The sequence below is a fragment of the Dermacentor andersoni genome, chromosome 2 (assembly GCF_023375885.2).
Source record: "Dermacentor andersoni chromosome 2, qqDerAnde1_hic_scaffold, whole genome shotgun sequence".
NCBI classification, from domain to species: domain Eukaryota; kingdom Metazoa; phylum Arthropoda; class Arachnida; order Ixodida; family Ixodidae; genus Dermacentor; species Dermacentor andersoni.
In genome coordinates this window covers 14,093,866-14,117,373 of record NC_092815.1, presented here as the reverse complement: position 1 = coordinate 14,117,373, position 23,508 = coordinate 14,093,866, and the positions used below count along the sequence as shown (strand labels likewise).

General features: G+C 44.0%; 1 protein-coding gene across 2 annotated transcripts; it reads left to right on the top strand.

Annotated features, from left to right (window-relative positions):
- Positions 1 to 410: 410 nt before the first annotated feature.
- LOC126542959 (leucine carboxyl methyltransferase 1-like) lies at positions 411 to 23,508 on the top strand. Of its 2 annotated transcripts, XM_072286347.1 has the most exons (7): positions 411 to 930; positions 1,987 to 2,170; positions 2,746 to 2,802; positions 2,891 to 3,135; positions 5,987 to 6,096; positions 22,348 to 22,431; positions 22,903 to 23,508. In XM_072286347.1, exons 1-7 carry the CDS (start codon positions 733 to 735, stop codon positions 23,039 to 23,041), a joined length of 1,017 nt encoding a protein of 338 aa, XP_072142448.1. In that variant the 5' UTR covers positions 411 to 732; the 3' UTR covers positions 23,042 to 23,508. The 2 variants fall into 2 exon arrangements, with proteins under 2 accessions (XP_072142448.1, XP_050046039.2); XM_050190082.3 differs by lacking the exon at positions 2,746 to 2,802 and having other exon boundaries at positions 420 to 930.

The following is a 23,508-nucleotide window of genomic DNA, read 5'->3' as shown; positions in this document are numbered from 1 at the left end:
TGACAAACCATAGTAAACCATGCTTCCATCTCAAAGTCATACAAAGTTTATGCCGCGTGTTGTACATTATATAACATACTGCAGAAATAGAATTCGGTTTTACGCGATAATATTTGAGTATAGCCTTGTTTACTGCGCCAGAAACAAACGCCACTAGTCTAAAGACCGAAGTCAATCCGAAGCCTGTACTTCCCATCATTCCCATGTAGGTTGAGGCAACGCGCATGAGAACCCCCGTAGACACTAGCGCCACATTTCCCTCTAGGGTATTTTTAGAAACTCTATGTTATTTTCGAACCACTGTGGAAGGTACAGTTTCCCTTCTCTAAAGTTGTTCTTTATTCTATGACGGCACGGTGCCCCCTTAAGAAACTCCCATAGACGGTGGCGCCAGATTACCCTCTAGGTGTTATAGTGAGAAACTCTATGGTGCAGATCATAGAGTTTCCTGTGCAGATCATGGAGGAATGCAGATAAACTCTATGGTGCAGATGATGATAGCGATGCTACTTTGTTGTTTTTGAGGATTCGATCTGTTTTCCACGCCTATGCGGGTTTGCGGCGCTGGTGGTGATCATTTAATCACTGCTGTGTAGCGTTAGCGTTGCTGCATGGAGCTTACGGGTTATGGTTCTGCGACAATGCTGCGGCGCTCCCAGTAACTGCTGGTGAGACGAGCTCCTGAAGAAGCGGTGCCGCCGAAGCTGGAAACGAGGTTGACAGCAGTGCGCTATGAGTGAAGAGGACCCTGTGATACAAACCAACATTGATGCCACTTCGAGCAAAAGGGATGCGGTTACAAAGGGCTACTGGCACGATCCTTACATACAATACTTTGTCAAGGCAACGGAACGCAAGACACCTGAGATCAGCCGCGGCTACTATGCCAGAGTTCAAGGTGTCAAAATGCTCTTGGACAAGTTCCTCAAGGTGAGCGCAGCAACCAACTTGATTTAAAAAAAGAGAGAGACATGCGCAGATCCAATGCACATGTTGGAAGCTATGTGAAGTGAAGCTTTAATAAAGTGGTTTATTAACTGCTCTACAATTAACGGTGCAGCGTGCAATTTTGTTTACTTTCATCCTAAGCAGCATTTATTCTCATGGAAGTTCTTTTTATCCACCATAAAGATCACAACTTTAGTGTCATGTAATCTATTTATATTTATGCACGGTATCGTTTACAAGCTATGCTATAATGCAAACACCAATTCAAGCGAATGCACAGTGTGAGGCGTACATGTAGCGTTGTCACAAGGACGAAAACGATGTATGATGCTTGTCGAGAGAAGAATGGCGATGGCAGATGTATGCACAGAAAATTGCGCCACGCATCGAACTACCCTTAGGGATTCGTCTCTTGTGTGACAGTCGGGTATACACCCATTCTGAAGGATTGACCAAAAACGGGAACATCCCCAGTGGCACATGCTGAATGGCTAAATCAAATGAAGTAAATCAAAGAATTCGTGAAATTCCCCGTTCTATTAACAGATCGGTGTGCTTTACAGGTGTCTGTGAGGTGACATTATATGTACAGGTTTTATGTTGGAAGTTATTTTTTTTTTTGTTACACAGAACAGAGGTGCACATACATACAAGGGTTTAAAAAGTCAGTTCACTTGTACTGTCATTCGGCGCACATATAACTTTTGCATATATATTCATAAATATACTTGCCAAGATATAGCGGCCGACTGATATAACAGCAGCCAGGTAGCCATATGGGACAACTGGGAAAGTAGGCAAAGAAAGCTTCACTTTAAATGGGACGTCTGCTTTATATGTATTTATTATTAATTGATTCTGCCACTGCCAAATGCACTCTTTGTGCTGTCACACTTTTCTGTCAAGTTGTCAAAGCAGCATCGGCAATTTAGCTTGCTAAACAAGTGTGATCAGCTTTCTCTCTCTCTATCAAGGATAAACGTAGCTTTTGTTTCATTTGTTGAGCATTTATATCAGTTATGATGTTTTTGCCCGTAGGTCTGCGGTCCTGAGTGCCAAATCGTCAATTTGGGTGCGGGCTTCGACACCTTGTTTTGGCGGCTCATGGACGAGAAAGCGCAGTTTAAGAGCCTCGTAGAAGTAGACCTACCTGCCGTCACCACACGCAAGTGCTACTACATCAGACTGCGCAAACAGCTCCTCAAAGGCATAGCCACTGAAGGTCTGTTTTGTCTTCATCACTTGTACTTGTTTTCTTGATGTTTCCAGGTGATACTTCTACAAATGACTTTCTATGTGTTGTGTATGGTCTTGTCATGTTTCTGTTACGCGTTTCTGATGTGTCGGCAGCTTTCTTTTCTGTCACCAGTTTTGTGATCGTTCAAGCAAGGCTAGCTATTATACTTTGTGTTGGTGTAAATTATAGAGTAGAGCCTCAAGGGAGTGTTTTCTATTGTCACTTTTCTCCGGAACAACGATATATACATATTGGAAAAAAAGAAAGTTATGTTTACATGTCCTCGGGTCACTGTTCATGTATTATGAATCTGGCTGCACTTTTGACTATGCAGCACAATACAAACTTGTTTTGAGAACCTATTAGTTCTCCTTCAATGCTTCAACCCGTGAGTGCTGGCCTTTCTGGTCTGCTGTTTTACAGTAAGATGCATCCTTGCCAATGCCCATCAAGTGCTATGAAGCTGGGACCTCTTTCGTTCTTTACCAGCATGCTAGCTAATTTTTTCTGTATGGTTCACTGTCTACTTGCACGTCACTGTCTCCTTTTGCCCTTTCTAGATGCGTTTAACCAGCTGCTGATCCATCGTGCATCAGGTGTTAGCACACCAACCTTGGGTTAAGTACAAAATGTGCCGCTGCTTCTTTGCAGTTTTCACGAGGTGATGCTGCCTTTATAATAGTGCAACTGCTTGCATGTATGCAGATGATGATGTCCGGGTCAGCGCTTCGGACTTGCATGCTGGCCACTACCACCTGGTGGGCTGTGACCTGCGCGAGCTTGATGTGTTCGAAGCCAAGGTGGTGCACGAGTCTGGACTAGACCTTAAGCTGCCTACAATGTTCATCGCAGAGTGTGTTCTTGTCTACATGAGTTGCGACGAGTCATCGGCACTCCTGTCCTGGATCACACGCAACTTCCCGAATGCGGTGCTCGTCTCCTATGACCCTGTGAGTTGGTGCACTGATGCAACAATATTGATAGTAGTTGCATTGTCTGGACCATTTTAACAGCCCTGAGCTATGTGTGAGCTATGAAGAATGACATAATGCAGGGCAATCACTGTAGTAAAATAAACCTTACTACTCTGCAGTTTGATTCTCCATGCTGCACTTCTGGGCCGGGATAATGCAAAGATTTTCCGATTCCAATTCCTTTCCTTTTTGTCCAAATGGCGCACTCCACCTACATTATCACCAGGATTGCCAACTCATCAGCAGTGACTGATATAAAAGAAATAGAACCAAGCGAAATGAATCATTACGTTATGCCGGCCCTCTTCTATTGGCATCTGAGGTCCCTTTTCACATGAGATCAGACTGGCAAGTTCAGTTGACATTGTTGGTTTCATTAACAAAAATGTGTAGTACTCACTTTATTGCCAATATATCACATACAAACTCACTCTGTAAAAAAACATGTTTTTTTCTTTTCCTGGAAATGAAGTTCCACAATTTGATTAATACCCCTGTCACACGGCAAATCTAATGTCATTTCCAACAAATGACATTTGTTGCGATTAATGTCATTATCACAGCGCGCTGTCACACGGCGAAAACTAATGTAATTTGAAAATGATGACAATGACGATAGTAAAAAAAAAACACGCCTCAAACCCACTTTTATCCAATAATTATTTTCAAATATGCTAAATTCCACTAGAATATATGATCGTTGCTTTCAAACCATAGCGTTCGATCACTAACGTGTCGACATTGCCAACGAAGTCAAGCCGAGCCAAGCCAAGCCAAAGCTAAGGCAAGCAACGGCGAAGAGAACGATAGGCGCGTCCGCTACATCTGCTAAAGTGGTACGAGAAAGGCAGTTGCACGTCATCGCCGTTCTGATGTGCATGCGGGCTTCTAATATCCTCATTCTTGGCGCGTGCCACAGGAAAACACGCACACGCTTTTACGCCAAGTCAATTGAAGCGGCCGCGGCCAATGCTCCGGTGCGAACCAACACGACTGCTGCAGCGAAAGCTAAAGACGGCTGTCTGGTCACTGGACTGAGAGTAGTTATCTGTATTTACGCACGTGATGGACTTCAATGTCGTTAAAGCAATAATTAGGTAATAAAATGGATAGAATAATAGTGATTTTTTGTTAAAACAAGAAAGAAGCATGTACTGTTTGTGAAACACTGGTAAACTCGTGGTGTCGAGGATACATATTCAGTTCCAAACGAATGCGAATGAGTTTGGCGAACTCATTAGTTTGTAAATGTCATTTTCGAAAATGTCCTTACGTTTTACCGTGTGACACCAAACAAATGGCATTATCAGCGAATGTCATTCGTTGTAAATGACATTAGATTTGCCGTGTGACAGGGGTTTAACACAGTGGAGTTTTTCAGGCTTTGCAATACTGACACTTCATACCACTATAGACTGTTTCTGCCGAGTAGTAGGCTCTAGAAGAACAAGATGGTGCTTTCGGCACCACACCACACATTGCGTCAAGCAAATGCGAAACCATTACCGCTACCACCTGTGTGATCAGCTGTTGGAAATGTAACTGGGTGATTGCTAATGCACTGCGCTCCATCCTTGCTGCAAAATGTGGAATGGTAGAAGGAAGACGTGTGCTGTAGTTGGCTGCAGAAATAGTGACAGGCAATTAAGGAACGAAATGAGTCTGTGCGGCCAAATTCACGGATGGCTGCTACACAAGGACTGTCTTTGTTGCCAGCCCTTCAGGATGCATGGCTTTCTTCAAGGATAAAAAAATTCACGCATGCGTCGGTGTCGGATCACTAACCTCCAAAGAAAGGACTTCAACCCTGGAACATCGCCAAGAGCGAGTACCGCTCGTCACACAATGGCAAAGTGTGTAGCAGCATTCACTGGCATAGTAAGTTTCTCGCTCATCTAGACACATCCACCCCAACTCAATGCTCACTCTATTGCCTACATGTCAAGAATAAGTGAATAGGCACACTCTTGAATTAATGCACCCAAGCATGGATGATGGACTATACTGACAACACAATTGCTCGAAGCTGAATGTTTCGTGACAATCCATAGAGTAAGTGAGTGACTAGCGATAAATACCTCTTTGCTACAAGCTATTAGAACATACAGAACATCTATGTTCCAAGCCTGGTGTTCCGCAAGAACAAATTTGCCACAGCTGAGCACACCTGCGAGCGATTTGGCAGGAAAGAAAGAATCAGATAGTGACCGCATCGAGGAATGTTACTGAGCCAGAAACATGAAAAGCCACTGCTTCAAAGCATTTGGCAAATAAAGAACTAAGAGCAAAAGACACTGATCCTGATTTAATTCAGAAGCGTAAAGTTTATATGGCTTGGAATATATCTTAGCCCCGCTTCTAGTACAGGCATCGTATACACTGCTCACACCATTAAGACAAGGCGTAAGGACCTTCGGAAGTGTTTGCATGTTCTATCAAGCTGTGGCCAAATCTTTGTGTCATTCACCCTGTCACTGTCGACAATATCCGCCAAAACCGAGTTTTGCTGAGCTGCACCGGGCGTCATGCAAATCCATTGTAAATACGGAGGCAGCTTAGGCAAACAGTTGCATCACCATGTGATCAAACATGGCGGTACCCATGGGATCACCGTGAAAAGGGTCAGTCTCAAAATTTTTCTGCGCACTTGTGCATGTAGATTGTGCAGTGCTTTATTTCTTTGTTTTTTACCTTATTAAGCATATAAATACAGAAGTGTTGAAACGTTGGCTCTGCACTGGGGCTTTTCTTGTTCACCCACTGTTAATCAGTACAAGTTTTCCAACTCCTTTGAACTCCTTTGTCTTGTTTGGTTACACCTGTGCAGGTCAATATGGCTGACAAGTTTGCGGAGGTGATGGTGGAGAACCTAAAGCAGCGAAATTGCCTTCTAGCGGGGCTGCAAGCATGCACTACCATCAAAGCCCAGGAGGAAAGGCTAGTGGATTGTATTTCCCTTTATTAATGTTACATTGCTGTCGTTGTTTCCACTTCACTGTAAATGGCGACCAATACGAAAAAAGCAGCAAAATAAATATACCTTTAGGCATTGGCATTTGAAGATACAAGGGAAGGGTCAATACTACCCTTTCCAGTCTACTGAATGACTGCCCCTGTGGACGAATGTCTTGTGCATTTTAACCATTACTTAACTACGCTATATTTCACAGTAAGTTGACAAGCCATGAAAGCTACTGGCAGAGCAAACCACTAGAATGGCAACGGTTTTGCTGACACTGTAACTGCACTTGACAATATAGACCAATGTGGGAAGTGTTATTTGCCCTTCTAGACTGCCCTCAAGCATTTGGGAAATCACCTCTTCATCAAGGAAGGTATAATTGTTAGCGATGAATATCTTTTCACTGACCAAACCAGACATAAGTTGGCGTTATTACAATTCGTCAAATGTGACAATCACAGTGCTTTGTGAACAAGAAATTATTGTTGTCCCCAGCACGCTGTATCATTTGATTATTTGATTATCAATTATCAATTTGATTATTATCAAATTTGATTATTTATCCCTGGACCATGAGAGACAGAGCCGCATTCGTACTTGCTGGAACAATTGTTAGCTTAATGTTATTTTGACATTTTCCACGTTTATGGATGTGTATGTAGTCGCATTGTGCAGGAAATTGCTCCATAACCAGAAGGAAATTTTGTCTAAACTCACTGCGGTTCAAGACAAGCAAGACTCGTTTGAAACAAGAATCCTAGACATGCAGAACCGGCTTCTTGTTATCGAGACTAAGGTACAAAGCTTAGACGAGACTCTGAACAGGCTCGCAACTCTTGAGGGAATTGTAGCTGACCACAGCGTTGAGACATCTAGTCTGGTCAAACATCTGGATGATCTGGATACCCGTTCACGACGAAATAATCTTACATTAGAGGAATTAAAGAAGATGGAACATGAAGATGAAGAGACCCTATTAAGCAAAGTAAAAGACGGAATCTTCAGCGGTACTCTGAAAGTGAATGTATCTTCTATTGAAAGAATTCATAGGTTAGGCAAGAAAATTTCTGGTAGAACTCGACCAGTCACCCTGAGGATGGCAGACTATCGGGATAAAATGAAAGTTTTGCAAAACTGCACAAAACTGAAAGACGCGCATTACAGCGTAAGGGAAGATCTCTCTAAAAGAGTACAGGGAATAAGAAAAAAGCTATATGACTCGGGAAGTGAGGAAAAGAAGGCAGGAACGAAAATAAAGCTTCTTTTTGATAATTTAAAGGTAAACAATACGCTGTACAGCTGGAATGAAGGACATGAGGAAAGGTGCAAACTGCGAACTGATACAGGAGCAAGTGATAATTGACGCATGCAGGGCTAACATGCGGGCTTCAAAATAATCAACGTAAATGCAAGAAGCCTGATAAACAAAGCTCTAATTATTGATCACGCACCTGACATTGCTGTAATTACTGAAACCTGGTTACATAAAAATATACTCGATAGCAAAATCGCGCCACCCAGATATTCGCTGGTTAGGAGAGATTGAGATGGAAGAGGCGGAGGCGTGGCCCTTATGCTGAAACGAAATATCATACTTTCCACTTTAGAAGTACCAGGAAATATTGAGGCTGTATAGATTACTACAAAATTGATTAATCGCACTGTATTCATTGGAGCGGTATACAGGCCTCCAAACTCTCCAGTAGAGCACATTTTGCTGTTAAGAGAATTCATGGAAACGTATGTGAAAGAGGAAAACAGCATACTGTTACTAGGTGATTTTAATCTCCCGGCTATTGATTGGGATTCATATGTAGCCGGAGACATAGTTGTTACATCTTCTGAGATGTTTTTGGATTTAGTATATTCTTACAATTTAACCCAGCTTGTTAACCAATATACTAGGGTGTGTGCAACAACGTCATCTGTACTTGATCTTATATTAATCTCAAATGCTTTGCCACTGCATGTGATTGACTGTCTTGTTGATGAAGGGTTATCTGACTACAAAATGGTTATTCTGTCCTTGAACATGTCATCGTACCCCTTGCACCAGGATTCAAGCATCCAATATCTAAGCTTTCAAGCTGCTGATGATGTTAGTGTCTTGGATTACCTTGAAAGGTCGTTTGATAACTTTGTCTGTTTGTGAATCCAATGGTAGCACTGACGATCTCTGGGACCTTTTTTCCAAGGTTACGATGCATTGCATTACGCGATTTATCCCTATAGGCATCAAAAAATGCAAACGAAATAACCCATTGATTACAAGGGAAATAATTCATGTCAAACGGAGGATAAAAAGGAAACGAAAAGCTTGTTCTCGAGATCCGAGTGCCCAAAACAAGACTTTGCTTCATAACATGAGGCTCGACTTAAACCGTCTTATCAAGGAATCCAAGGAGAGATTCTTTAATGTAACACTGGAAAATTTCCTTCATAAAGCACCTAGTAAATTTTGGAGATATGTAAACCCTTCTAAAAGAAAACAATATAAAGATGAGGATGAAATGATTACCCAAGAACGTACAGAAAATTTCAATTCCTTTTTTTCTTCCGTGTTGACCAATAACGATGGCACACTTCCGTACTTTCATGACACCTCTGACTGCCCTTCAGCACCTGACCTTCTCATCAACGAGGAAGGAGTCCTCAACCTTCTTCTGCGCATTAACATTAAGAAATCCCCTGGCCCTGACAGCATCCCGAATGAGTTCCTATATAGGTATGCTTCGTCGGTTGCTAAATATCTTACCGTAGTCTTTCAGTCTTCGCTCACTCAGGGAACATTTGCTACAGCCTGGAAGCAAGCTAAAATAATTCCCGTTCACAAAAGTGGGAGCACATCTGAGGTAGGAAACTACAGGCCTATTTCTCTTATGAGTACCTGCTCCAAACTGCTTGAGCATATAGTTTGTAAACATCTGTCAAATTACCTAGAAGCTTACAATTTATTATCACCGGCACAACATGGTTTTCGCAAGAGGTTGTCTACAATAACGCAGCTTGTTCAAACCGTTGTGGGGATGCGCGACTCTCACGCGTCCCCTGATATGTTGTTTTCCCGCACGGCACATCTCCTGTAATCCGGCTTCGCCGCCTGGCCTGGTGCCTGCGGCGGTCGGAGTGGTTGAGGCGCAGTACGAGAGAGGGCGCGGGTGTTGCGCTGCTAACGCCGCCAACAGGTAGGGTTACTGGGGCACTGAAAGACAAGGCGCTTCCTCTTTGGTTCGGGACAGCAAGCAGTGCGGACGTGCCGTGCCGCGCGTGCGCCGATCCATGCTTCTGCGAGACCGTCTCGCGTGGCCGCCTTGGAACGCGCCACCGTTCGCGTCACCGTACACGCGAACGACCAGGCGTTGGGATCCAGCATGGGGCGAACATATTCGCTCGCTATCCGGTCGCGGTGAGTCGGACTTCTAGATTTGTCGCGTGCCCATCGGCATGTTTTGTGGATAGCAACTCGGCTAGCAGGCATTGATCTATGAAAGGTGCAATAAATGCCCTTGTGGTTGTTTGCACTACAGTGTTGTCGTTCCTTTGTCCCAAGAGCATGGAGGAGAACCCCACACCGTTCATGATCTTTCACAAACATTAAATTGCCGAGGACAGGTCGACCAAATTTTTTTTAGACTTTGCCAAAGCGTTTGATAAAGTATCGCATCCTAAACTCCTGCTAAAAATGAATGAAATATTTAGAAATCCAAATATTACTAAGTGGTTTACATCCTACCTTCAGTCTCGTGAGCAGTACGTCGAAATAAATAAAATTAAATCCATGTCCAAACCGGTTTTGTCTGGAGTACCCCAAGCCAGTGTTTTGGGTCCTCTTTTATTTCTTATATTTATTAATGATTTGCCTTTTGATATAACTGTTCCACTAAGGCTGTTTGCAGATGACTGTGTTGCAGAACTGATAGTTGGGCGAGTTGGTACGAATTCATAGTGAAATATTTAGCGCGCACAATTGACAAGGACACAGTGAAGGGGGACACACGAGCACTTGCTCACAACTGTTTTATTTTCAGAAAGACGCAGAACGTATACGTACCCCAGCTATCAGCGCTGAGCATGTGCAACAAGAGTGGTCAGTAAAACAGAAACAGATTAAAAACAGATTAAGAAGGTTCATCCAGTATTTAAAAAAGCAAATTCATTTTCAATGATTACAACCAATCGTTGGCTTATGCATTTTTCAGCGCACTTTTTGATATGAAATGCTTGTGTGATTTCACGTGTTAGTTTGTTTTTATCTGAAAACAAAATGTCAGTGTTAAAAAATACCGGATCACAATGACATAGATTACAGTGGTTCGACAAGTGCGAATGGTTTTCTTTACCGAGAGAACATTCATGTTCTTTTAGACGGGTGTTTGTGCACCGACCGGTTTGTCCTATGTACATGTTGCCACTGGTCAACGGAACCCGGTACGACTGCGTTATTTACAATAGGATCGAATCTTTAAGTGACCAGTTAGACCTTAACAACAATTTACAAAGAACATTAAAATGGTGTAATGGATGGCAAATGCCACCGAACCCAGTAAAATCAGTTTGTATGACCATAACAAGAAAGAAGGTGACTTTGTGGTACAACTACTGCATCGGTCCAAACGAACTAAAAAGAGTAACAGAATATAAATATCTAGGACTAATATTTACTTAAGATTTGAGGTGGAATACGCATATCAATCAGGTGTGTAGCAGGGCAAGTAAAGTCTAATGGGGTCTCAGGCGAAGACTGTACGGGGCAACTCCTGAAGTTAGAAGCTTGGCATATAAGATATTAGTAAGGCCAATCATTGATTACGCTAAGATTGTATGGGACCCGCACACTGTAACCAACCATAATAAATTGGACAGAGTTCAACGACTTGCCTCCAGATTCAAGTATCAGCACGTGCACTCCTACTGAACTATGCAGAAATGCAAACCTCTCCGCTTTAGAGCTAAGGACTAAGTTTGACCGACTGAAATTTTTATACTTAATTATTCATAACCAGGTTAAAATTAATTTAGCTGATTTCTGTGTAATTTCACCAGATCAACGCTCCAGACACAAGCACAGTTTATACATACAGCCGCCAGTAACACAGAATGATATATTCAAGTATAGTTTTTTTCTGAGGGCGATCAAAGAATGGAATGAATTACCCAATCCACTTGTCACATATTCTTCTGTCGGTGCTTTTACTGCTGGTTTGGAGAATCTTATTTTCCCAGATATGGATGCGTCACAGCAACTGTTTCTATTTGTGTTTTGTCTTTGATCACCGCATGTCACTTTTTACAGAAACTGCTATTGTATTGTTTTTTTATCTACATGCACCGATATTTTGTATCTTTTTGTTGTATTTCTATCCACTCTTGTAATGGTCCATTCTTGGACTGACAGTATAAATAAACAAACAAACAACAAACATTGATAACAACTTCAGGGTGCAAGAAAACATATTCACATACATGCACGCAGTCACACACTCAAGAAACAACCCCTTCTGTGTGTGAGTGTGTGTGTGTGTATGCGAGTGCGTGTTCTTGTGCCCTGAAGTTGTTAACAAGATGGATTACAAATTAAGTGAGCTATAATTTCTTTTGGGTATGTAATCGTTAATGCTTTGATTTATCATTTTCTAACCATAGATATGACTGAGTCAGGGTTCAAATATATTTGCTGTGTGTGTTTCAGTGTTCTCCATTAAAGTGTTTCTATCTCACCTCTGCAGCAGTAATATCAGTCGAGTGAGCTTCTGATTTTGCCTGATATTAGCAGGTTAAATAGACATCCAAAGGGAAGTAAATGCATGTTCAGTACAACATGGAACTTCTGATACAGCAGATGTACCATATTTACTCGCATAATCCTCACGCTTTCGTTTTGTGGAAAATGATGCGAAGTTTGGGGGTGCGATAATTATGTGAGGAAAATTTACTGCAAGAACATACAGAGTGCTAAAAAAAAAGAAATGAACGAAGCTGCTGCAAATCGGGGTTCTCACGCCATCCACTACAAGCTCGTAGAAGTACTTCCAAACAGGACTTAGCAATAAAACCACAGGTTTAACACAAAGCAAGATTTATTTGCAGACACTAAAACTGGAGTCACTAAGCAAATAAATGAAGTGTCTCTTGGCCGACCTTTGGACTAGGGCTGTGTGCTAGGGACTAAGACGAGGGCTGCTTTCATTGATAATGTGCATTATGCTTAAGAGGAAGCTTTAGCTCGGGTGCTCCTATCTAAATACACGTAAAAGGAGAATTCGTTTTTTTCGGCAACCACTGCACCAAATTTGACAAGGCTTGTAGCATTTAAAAGAAAAACTTAAGATTCAGTGACTGTTGGTTTCGAAATTTCGAGTTATGTCGTGAATTTTTTATAAAAATTTGGCAAGAATCGCAAATTTTCAGGAAACGAAACTATCAAGTTTACAACTCCGTAACTCAGCAAGAAAAAAATGATATCGCAATTCTGTGAATTGTACTTGATAGCACATCTAAAGCGGACAAAATTAATATGTTACACATGAACCTAAAAAAATGGAGTCATGTGTAATTACAACTTTTGCAGAACCCTCGTAAACAATGTAACGAATTCACGTAAGATGTAAACTGACATGTCAAATTTGTCCGCTTTGAATGGTCTAATGGATGTTGTTTACAGAATCGCGATATCTGTTCTCGATGCAGAGCTATTAGTTTGCAAACTTCGTGCTTCTATATTTTTCATACGTCCGAATTTTTGAAAATTCCTTTAACAAAATTCAAGCCCTAAATCAAAATTCCGCTTCCAACAGTCACTAGAATTTCACTTTCTCTCTCATATGCAACAAATTTCATTAAAATTGGTTCAGGGGTTATCTCAGAAAATGTTTTTGCGTTTTTACTGTATTTGGATAGGCCGCGTCGGAGTTGGGCCCGAGCTAAAGCTTCCTCTTAATAAGACATGGCGCTCAGCTGGCATATGCTATCATCATCAGTGGTCAGAACAAGCAGATCTTATTTTGATGGGCCATGAGGGGGGGTGGGGTGCACATTATGAGAGTGCAAGAATTACTCGAGTAGATACGGCTTCACTAAGTGAAAGCAACATTTGTAGCATATTGGTTTACCGAAAAGGGCGTAAAACTACCGGTAAAAGGCACATGGCAATGCCACTTTCAAATTCCTTGAGAAGCTTCGCCTGCCATTACAAATTTTAACCATAATACACTAGGGCTAGGCAAGTTTTAATAGAAAGAAAGAATTGAATTAGATTTATAAATGTAAATTTTAATCCGACTACTATTATATGCTTAATTAACTGGCAAAATCGACCTAAATGTTATTTGTCACTATGTGACATTAGGATGATGAGCAAAATGAGAACAAGGGGAAAGCAGGAGCCTACGTTTCGACAAGTGGACTTGTCTTCTTTAAGGTGGCATAGTATATATAGGTGGGGTTCTTCTAAAGGGGAGAGGGTGTAAGGCGGGTGGGTGCGGCAACGAGCAAAGGTGTATCAGTGTGTCGAATTGAGAACAAAGGAGCGCTGTGCACAAGGTCAGTGACCTGGCCGTCTGTCAAGCACGTGTCAACGCCCGCTGTTAGATATGGAGCTGTTTCCTGAGCCTACTTCAAATTCCCCAGACCACTTCGAATCGCGCCACTTCTAAGTAAGGGATGCAGAAACACGGATGACACATTCCATAGGATCGCTCGAGCCAACAAGTTCACGTGCCAACAAGTTCGTACGCCGCGGTAGCTATTCAATGCTTGAGTTTTCCAGAAAACGAAGTGATCGCCCGGCATTGTTGCAAGGAAAGTGGGTCCCGAAACAAGACGGCTGCGATGTTCCGGGAAGGCCTGGCAGCGTCACACCGGTCGCCTTTGAAGAGGGCATTTGCCACCTCAGCGGGGCCGTACCACCGGGAGCAGGTGAGCCTCGGACAATGGAGCCCAATCAACCCCCCTTCGCCGCCTTTGAAGAGAGCATTGCACCACAGCAAGGCAAGACCGCGGGGAGCCGCCGGGTGTGACATCACCGCACGGGTGCCTACCATTGGCCAAAGGTGGCGTCATCGGAGCGGACTCTCCCATTGGCCGAACATGACGCGACTTCCAGTCCTCGAAGGGTTTAAAAGAAGCATTCCAGAGAGACCAGAGCATTCCCTGATTCGTCTCTCTCGAACTTCCTGCCGCGGGCCACAGCGTCCGAGTTGCTGCCGGCCCGTAATGACTGTACAACTGTTACTTGTCTCTCACCTCTCTGTATGTAATGTAAAATAAACCTCCCAAGTTTGTTTTCATCCCGAAGTCCGTCCTCCAACCCCTACATCTGGTTGGCAGCGGTGAGATCGCCTCCGAATGCATCAGCTGGTGGCAGCGCTACGGATCAACCTTCGTCGAGAGAGATCCTAAGGAACCGGGAAGAGTGAAGAAGAGAGAGCCTTCGTCGAAAGAGGTCAGAAGAAACTGGGAGTAGCGAAGAAAAGCGAGCCTTCGACCCAGGGAGTCCGGAGGAACCGGGAACAGCGGACAAATGAACCGGATGGCAGGTTGCTGCAACCGTAAGTGAGCGCGTGGTTTTTTTCCTTTTGATTTGCCAGACTCAAATGTTGTGTGTTCATTTTGATAGTTCTGGGAATCGGGAGTTTGTTGCATTGTGTGTTTGCACAAATTAAGGAAAACAGTTCTAACCACCTGTCGGGGCAGCTGCCATGGATCTTAGAAGGTTGACGATGTTAGACTTGTTGTTGGTGTGCGACGATTTGGGAGTTGAGGCGGATGAACGGATGAAAACGCCAGCTATCATAAAGGCAATTCAAGATAGTGGCAATGATGATAAAAGCATTGAGCTTGCTTGGGAAGTGATACAGGAACCACGGGAGCGTGAGCATCGTGAACGTGTGCGTGAGCGTCGTGAACGTAAGAGTGAGCGTAAGCGTCACGAACGCGAGAATGAACGGAAGCGTGAGCTTCAAGAACTTACTCTTAAGTGTGAGCGTCACGAACGTGAGAATGAACGCGAACGTGAGTATCAGGAACGTAAGCGTGAGCGTGAGCAAAAGTATGAGAGAGAGAGGGCAGCACTGATCAAAGAGATAGAGTATTGTGATCAGTTAATGGCACAGAGACAACGGCTGTCTGAGAATTCTGTAGGTAGTACAGAGCGAAAGAATGAGGCAGCATCGAGCGGATTTTTGCCAAAAGCCGACGAGAAGAGTAGTGCCTGTGAGATTGGCTGCAGATTCATAAGTGAAGGGAAAAGGCTAGCTGCTAACGATGCCTTAGTGGCAACAGAGGCCGTTAAAGGCCGCAAGGAGAGCGACGAGGTGCTGTGCCAACAGATGACTGTAGAGACAGCTAGGCCAGCTGCGAACAAATTGGCACAGTTACCGCACGTGTGCGTTGCTGGTTATGTTAGCGAGGTTGCTAGCGAAGAAAAGGGTACTGCTGACCCGACAGACGCGAGCACCCATGTCGAGTCAGATCTGCGTGCAGAAGTGAAGTGCGAACTGAGCGATGCAGTTGAGAGTAGTTCTCGGGATGGCGAGCTCCGTAGTTCACGAGAGTACAACTGCATTGTTCAGGGATCGGTGCGGCTCTCCGCCAGTCTAGATAGCTTAGATAGGGATGATTCAGTTGTTAATCATTCGGACTGTGCGCGTGAGACAGCGATCGATACCGACGGACTGTGTGTCGATGCACAGCGTGAGCTGGGCAATGTAGTAGAGGGCAGTTCGCAAGAGTGCGAGTTGTCTAACTCGAGTAAAGCCTGCTGCATTGTTCCAGAGTCGGTTGGGCTGTCCGCCAGTCGAGGCAAAGTGAGAGTAGATTTAAATGTAAATCACTCAGACTGTGCGGGTAAGAGACCGATCCGGGCCGACGAAATGTGTACCGGCCAGCACGAGGCACGAGAAGGCGACATGAAAGTGAGTGCGAAGAGAAAGCGCCGTAAAAAGAAGCGCGGAAAAGACCGAAAGACGGTAACTAATGTAGCGCCGCCAAAGATGGCGAGAGACCCAAGAGGGCAGGGCGCGAGGGAAAAGGTGCGGTCGTCACTGACGATGTTGACGCATTGAAAACGTTCGAGCCACCGGTCAAAAGGAGACCGAGAAGCATGTTCTGCACGGACGCGGACAAAGGGCACGGGGCTGTTAAACTCCTCGTCGTTCCGTAGTTCTTTTTATAGCTCAGCGTGCAGTACGAAGAAGCGCCAGGTGGCAAGACGAGACCAGGTGGGGAGTAGCGACGCGGTCAATCGAGTTTGTGAGGAAAGCGGGGCGCCAGGACGCAAATTGGCAGGAGACCGTAACGTCTTGGGGGAACTGATAGTGAGTCAGCCCTTTTGTTTTTCCTCGGCAGCCAGAGTAGCTTTCAAACCACGACCACCTCGAGTACGGCTCAAAGTATGAGTCAGACGTAAACGTTTGGAACGGGAGGCAAAGAGAGCTTCCATAGAAGTAACACATTCTGTTTTGTTTTATTTTTGAGCATCGGAAAGTCTTCGCGAATTGAGGCTAGGATTTCTTTCAATGTGTAAGGTTTGAGCTTTGTTTGTGTTTTCGTTTGAGAAGCTCCGAGGTTTGAAAGATGCGTTTTATGTAAACCTGTAGTCTCGCGAGATGTTCATTAATAAGTACATAGGCTTTCTTTTTGTGTGTGTGTGTGAGTAACCTGTAGGTCAAGGTTATTGTTGAGAGGCCTATCGTAACGCGCCTGTGTGCTATTTAACCTTCTTTCCTTTTAAGTGTTTTTGAATTTTCTAAGGTTAAGCGCGTATATTTCCAGTAAGTGCATCATTTGCATTGAGAAGCGTCCTTAGTTCCTTTAGCGCGTGTCCTGTGTGGACGAAAGGAAGCAGAATTATGACTGGGTTGCTCGTGTGTGTTGAGGGCAGCCGTATTCTGACTTCTCTGATAAGTATGCCTGGAACTAGTTATTAGAAGACGCATTATTTTAAGGGTTCTGTGGAGTGTGTAAGTCCCGCAAGTTTAATTGTTCGTTTAAGTCATGTGTCCTAGAGGGACTAAAGGAAGAAACGTGAGTAAGCGAAATGAAAAGTTTGCCTACAACGCAAGTACGCGTTCTGAATAGTGACCACAAGGTTGGCGCGCTTGTGATTATGTGCTTGTGAGGTTGACCAGTTTGTTCAGTGGCACCGGCACGTGAGATGAGTACGCCACTGCGGTAGGGTTGGAAACATGCTGTTCGTGTAGTTAAGCCACTTAAGGTATGTTCGGCTGTTTTCATTTGTTGTTTGCAACGTCAGCGACACTTTGTTTTGCAACAACAATAGTACTCTGGCCTTGTCGGCATTCGGGGAGAAATGGATAGCGGTTTGGAAGGGTGGTTGGAACTGCTTTGTCAAAATTGGGGAAAATAAAAGATGAGGGTTCATTTTGACTCAGTAATAGCCTGGCGAGTCAGGGGTGAAGAGCCTGCGCTTACGCGTGGTGCAGCGCTGTGTTGTTTTGTTTGTTTGACGTATGTTCTCCAGGGCCCAGGATCCCGAAGTTCGCCAAACGAGGCTCGACACCAATACCTTGCAGGTTCTTTCAGCGTTCCTCATGGCCAGCGAATTGAGTTCACCGGCCATTCAGAACAACCGGGGCGAGGACGAGCTGTTAGATATGGAGCTGTTTCCTGAGCCTACTTCAAATTCCCCAGACCACTTCGAATCGCGCCACTTCTAAGTAAGGGATGCAGAAACACAGATGACACATTCCAGAGGATCGCTCGAGCCAACAAGTTCACGTGCCAACAAGTTCGTACGCCGCGGTAGCTATTCAATGCTTGAGTTTTCCAGAAAATGAAGGGATCGCCCGGCATTGTTGCAAGGAAAGTGGGTCCCGAAACAAGACGGCTGCGATGTTCCAGGAAGGCCTGGCAGCGTCGCACCGGTCGCCTTTGAAGAGGGCATTTGCCACCTCAGCGGGGCCGTACCACCAGGAGCAGGTGAGCCTCGGACAATGGAGCCCAATCATCCCCCCTTCGCCGCCTTTGAAGAGAGCATTGCACCACAGCAAGGCAAGACCGCGGGGAGCCGCCGGGTGTGACATCACCGCACGGGTGCCTACCATTGGCCGAAGGTGGCGTCATCAGAGCGGACTCTCCCATTGGCCGAACATGACGCGACTTCCAGTCCTCAAAGGGTTTAAAAGAAGCATTCCAGAGAGACCAGAGCATTCCCTGATTCGTCTCTCTCGAACTTCCTGCCGCGGGCCGCAGCGTCCGAGTTGCTGTCGGCCCGTAATGACTGTACAACTGTTACTTGTCTCTCACCTCTCTGTATATAATGTAAAATAAACCCCCCAAGTTTGTTTTCATCCCGAAGTCCGTCCTTCAACCCCGACACCGCATGTTAGCCAGCATGTCAACGGCATCTGACACGCTGGCTGGAAAAAAAAAGTGAAAGAAAGGGGAAAAAATGAAAAAAGAAAGCTAAGAAACCAAACTAAGTGTTGTTGTCTATAGCTTGAAATTTAGCATAGCGAATAGATTCTAAAGCTCCCTTTGAAATGTTTATGCCTATTGGTTGCAATGTCTTGAACTTATAGATAAGGTATGATTCTCTTTATTTTCCTTCTCGTTCAGAACGGAAATTTGACTGTAAGATGTAGAGTTTAAGTTCATCAAAGTTATGACCTGGTTGGTTGAAATTCTCGGCGACGGCTTTGGGAAGCTTTTTAGCTGTGCCCGCACGATGTCCGTTTAATCTGACATTCATTGATTATCTTGTTTCACCGATATATTGTTTCTTACAGAAGGAACATTCAAGCATATCAATCATATCCGAACTTGTACAAGTGAAGCTAGATTTGACTTTGTGTGTATAACTATTTGAGGTGCTTTTAATTTTAATGTCACTTTGAAGGTGCCTGCAGGTTTTGCACCTGGGGCGGTAACACATTTTTATTACGGGGGAATGCTGTTGGCTGACTTTTGCATGCACTTACATGTCTTTAAAGTTCCTGTTGCGGCGATAGGTAACCCTAGGTACATCCGGGAACACTTTTCTCAGACGCTCGTTACTTGATATATTGGGTGGTATTTTCGTAGGATGTTGTTTATGTTTAGGAGTGCATTAGAATATTTTGTTATAAAGGCCAGTGGTCTGTCAGATTCTGGTGTGGGCTGTTTCTTCGCCTATTCCGACTGTCTCCCCAATCTTGATGCAGCATCATAAGCTCTATTGAGAGTAACTTGGGAATAGTTCCTTTCTGCTAGCGTTGTTTTAAGGTAATTTAGGTGGTGGATATAATCGTGGTCCTCGCTGCAGATTCTTCTTATTCGTTTTGCTTGTCCGACAAAAATTCCTTGCTTGCAGCGTCGCGGGTGATGACTGTTGTAGTTTAAATATTGCTGGCTATCTGTAGGCTTGCGGTAAAGTGCCGTTCTCAGTTTTCCGTTTTCTATGTAGACCGTCGTGTCCAGGAAGTTGATCTGACTAGGAGAGTGGTGAGCAGTAAATTTAATACTCGGGTGAAAGCGATCGAAATGGCTAAATAAGTCGCTTAAGGTGCTTTTGCCGTGTTCCCATATTATAAATATGTCGTAAATGTAACGAAGATAGGTGTGGGGTTTTAAAGGGTAGGATTTCAACAGGTCTGCTTCAAGCTGTTCCATGAAAATGTTCGCATACGTGGGAGCGAATCGTGTACCCGTGCTAGTGCTGAAAGTTTGCAGGTAGTGAATAGAATCGAATTCGAAATAGTTGAGCGTGAGAACTAACCTAAGGAGTGACAGGTAAACTTCAGGAGCGTGCGCTTGGGGATTGATTGCGAGGAATTTAGATTAAACAGCTTAAATTCCTTCACTCATGGGTATGTTGGTGTAAAGGGTAGAAACACCCAAAGTGACTAGAATAGCGCCGTCGGAAAGGATTTGGTTCGCGTTGATGCCGTCAGTAATTCGAAGGAAGTGCGGCATGTCTTGAACGAAAGATGGGAAGGTGGTGGGAATGTTTGACAGGTGGCGATTTAAGAATTTAGATAGTGACTCAGTAGGTGTGTTGTTATAAGACACAATAGGCCGACCTGGGATTTCTGCTGTAAATATTTCGAACTTTACAAAAAGCGAGTTTTAGTATAGCGTGATAGCATAGTTTCCATGTGGGACACTATTCGAATGGCACTTTAGATGTCGTATATATAATTCACATAAGTGATCTTATGTATTGTATAAGCTGTGCATGTACATCTGAAAAGTGGGACAGGCAGCGCATCGTAGTTGTACTTTCCACGTATGCTGATCCGGGGCGAAATCAGTACAAGCCTGTTGTCCATGGCCTTCAAGATCGGGAGATCATGATGGTCATGTGCCGTCACACCTATGTCTCGACCTCGCCATTGGGTGGTACTGCCATCGCAGAAGTTTCTTTCATTAGACCTCAATGCATTCAAACCAAGAAGTGATCTCAAAAACTCCACAAGGTTATCCATAATACCCTGTTGTTGAAGCAGCCTTTTACACAGTCAAAGCCGTGTACACAGTCTGCTACGAATTAAGTGAATTCTATAAAAGCAACAGCAAATTCAGTTCGAAACAGGCGGCTGGGACCGCCTGTTTAATACATTAAATCTGAGAAATAGCATATGTATGCTTAACATTATGGGTCGTTTAGTGATCTGCACATGTGCATTTTGTTCCTGCTTTTATGCTAAACTAAAACTCTCTAATTAAGCTTTTTTCTTCTTCTTTTTTTAAGTATTCTCTAATACAGTCTACGCTCATTACAACAGACCCATGTACAATAGACTTTCTAATATAACAGACCATATTTCAACCTTAGTTTGCTTGACCTATTGTATTAATGCAATGAAATTTGCTTTTAACGGACCACGCTACAACCCACTATTGGCTACAGCGGACGAAATTAGCAGCAATTTTTGTCAAAATCTGGCATATAAAACGAACTTTTGCCGTGTCGACACGTGCTGACAACTCACTTGCGAGGGTCAGCCGACGATCGTGGCTCAATATCATGCACGTGAGGGAGCAAGGTGGGGCAGGGCGGAAGTGCGCCTTCTTTCGTGCGCGAGGCATGGGGGGGGAGGCGAGGGAGAGATATACTCCAGGGCTGCTGCTTACAGTGCGGCTGCCATATCTTTAACGTAATCTGTAATGTGAACGAAATGTGCACCCGCCCAGGCGCCGTATATTAAAAGCGATCTGCAATGTGGACAAAGTGCCCCAGGGCCAGTAGCTTGGTATGCGCTGTGCCTCCCACGTTTAGTTCACATTGAAGCGAGAGACAGCACGTAGGTCAATTCGCTCGCTGCTGCTACTGCGCTTCCTCAATCCAACATTTTGACAGCAAATTTTCGCAGTCATCGAGCAAGATGTATTCATGTTTACTTGTGCGAGCGTGACACCATATTGCAATCGATGCCTTGCCTCTCAGGTGAAACTGCAACTTTTTAACGCAAGAGCCCCGTGTAAAAAAAAAATCCAGCGTCGACGTCCTGCATCGGCCGCCGTTTCAGCAAAAATCATTTTGAACCACGGATACCCAACCACGCAGGCCCTCCATGTAGCGCTAGGAAGTTACTGAACTAATTGAATTTCTCAAGGTGAGATATGTTAAAAAAAATCGTAAAGTATGACTTACACTCAACCTAAAGACATGATAGCATCGGATTGTAATTTGAATATACGAGAAAACATAATTATTCTGTTACACAGAAACTGAAAACTTAAACCCCTTTCGCAAATCTCAAAGGCCATAAAGCCACCTGGTTTCTTGTAACAGCTCCAGATGGCGTTCGCCTCTGCCGCATCGCGGCCCATGCAAGAGGCTGTGTTTCTACCACGATGCTTGCCTTCGTGCATAGAGTTTGCCGCCAGCGTTTCTTGGTAAACATTACGGTTACATAAGCAACAGGTGCCGGGAAGCTTGAGAAGCAGTCAGGGATCTTCTAATGCTATCGTGTTGCACTCTTAAAAGGCGAAACTTAAGCATCCTCCAAACTTTTTGGTTTGTTTTGTTACTTTGGACGTTCGGCACTCACTCTTTGCTATAATGTTACAACATCGTGACCAAAATGAGGTGTTTCGGATATCACGGACTTCGAATAAAACGGACATCTTTTGCCAGATTATCAAGGTCCGTTGTAATGTGAGCCAACTGTAGTAAGAAATATATTGTCTGTTGAGTGATGCCTTTTGAAGGCACTTTTGCCGAGTATAAATTAATGCATGGCATTCCTTGTTTCAACAAGCTGCTTGCATTGTCAACAATGCAGGATTCGCCAGTCAGGCTGGGAAGTGTGCAAAGTCTGGACTATGAACCAGGTCTACCAGTCATTCCCTGCCCTGGAATTACACAGGTTAGTCATGCAAGCACAGGTGGTTGCAGTCAATTTCTGCACTGTATTATAACTTTGTACCAATGAAAGACTTGAACTTTCTAGCAATTGAGTGTCAGTTAAACATATCAACGGTGTGTAGCTCTCTCCACCACCTGTTTTTTGTCATGTCTACCCAACACACCCAAACAGCCAGATTGTTGAGTTAACATTACCTTATTGGTGTGTTTGATATGCAACATTTTCTTTTTCCCCATATTTAATGCTACATTTATTACCTCTTCATTTCTCATTATATGCCTCCATTTCGGAGCCTTATTTCTGTGTTTTTAAAACCCTATTTCTTCATAATTAAATGCCCTGCAGGCAAACAAATATATGAAATACAATAAATTTTGCACGTAAAAAGAAAGAAAAGAAAAAGGAAAAGCCAGTGAAAAATATCTCACTGTTGAGTTCAAACGTGGTGTTTGTCATTTATTTGCCTTCCAGGGTGGAGAAATTGGAGATGCTGGACGAACGGGAGCTACTGGATCAACTGTTGTCCCACTACTGCCTCTGCGTAGCGTACAAGGGTGGAGGTGTGCACTCTAAGTTTGAGCAGCTGTGTTTCCCACTTGACAGCCACTGATGTGCCAACTGTTGTGAACAAAAACTGTCACACTTGGTTTGGTGCCTATCCTGTCTGGGCAGCACATGTGGACATCTCATGTGGCATATGTGTTGCCTAGGGAATTGGAAGTAGCATTGAAAACCTTTTTGGGGCGAGGATAAGAATGTGGAAGAAAATGAAGTGCATTACATTACAGTGCGCTCATAAATGCAGTATCCCAGTGATAAATTTGTTGGTTACCGCACATTCGTTTCATTACAGCACTCCCATTTTTGTTGCTAACAAAGCAGGTTTCCTGTGCTGTGCTGGGGCGTGCTTGTTGGTGTACGAGTTTTGCCCACTGTATAGCTTTATGAACCTACTGCAGCACAGCCTGCTTAATATTTGGCCTACCTTGGTTTCTATGCCATCTAGGTTAGATGGCACAACATTGTGTTCCGGTGAAAGTTGATGTCAGAAGCATTATTAAAGCATGTGCAAACAAC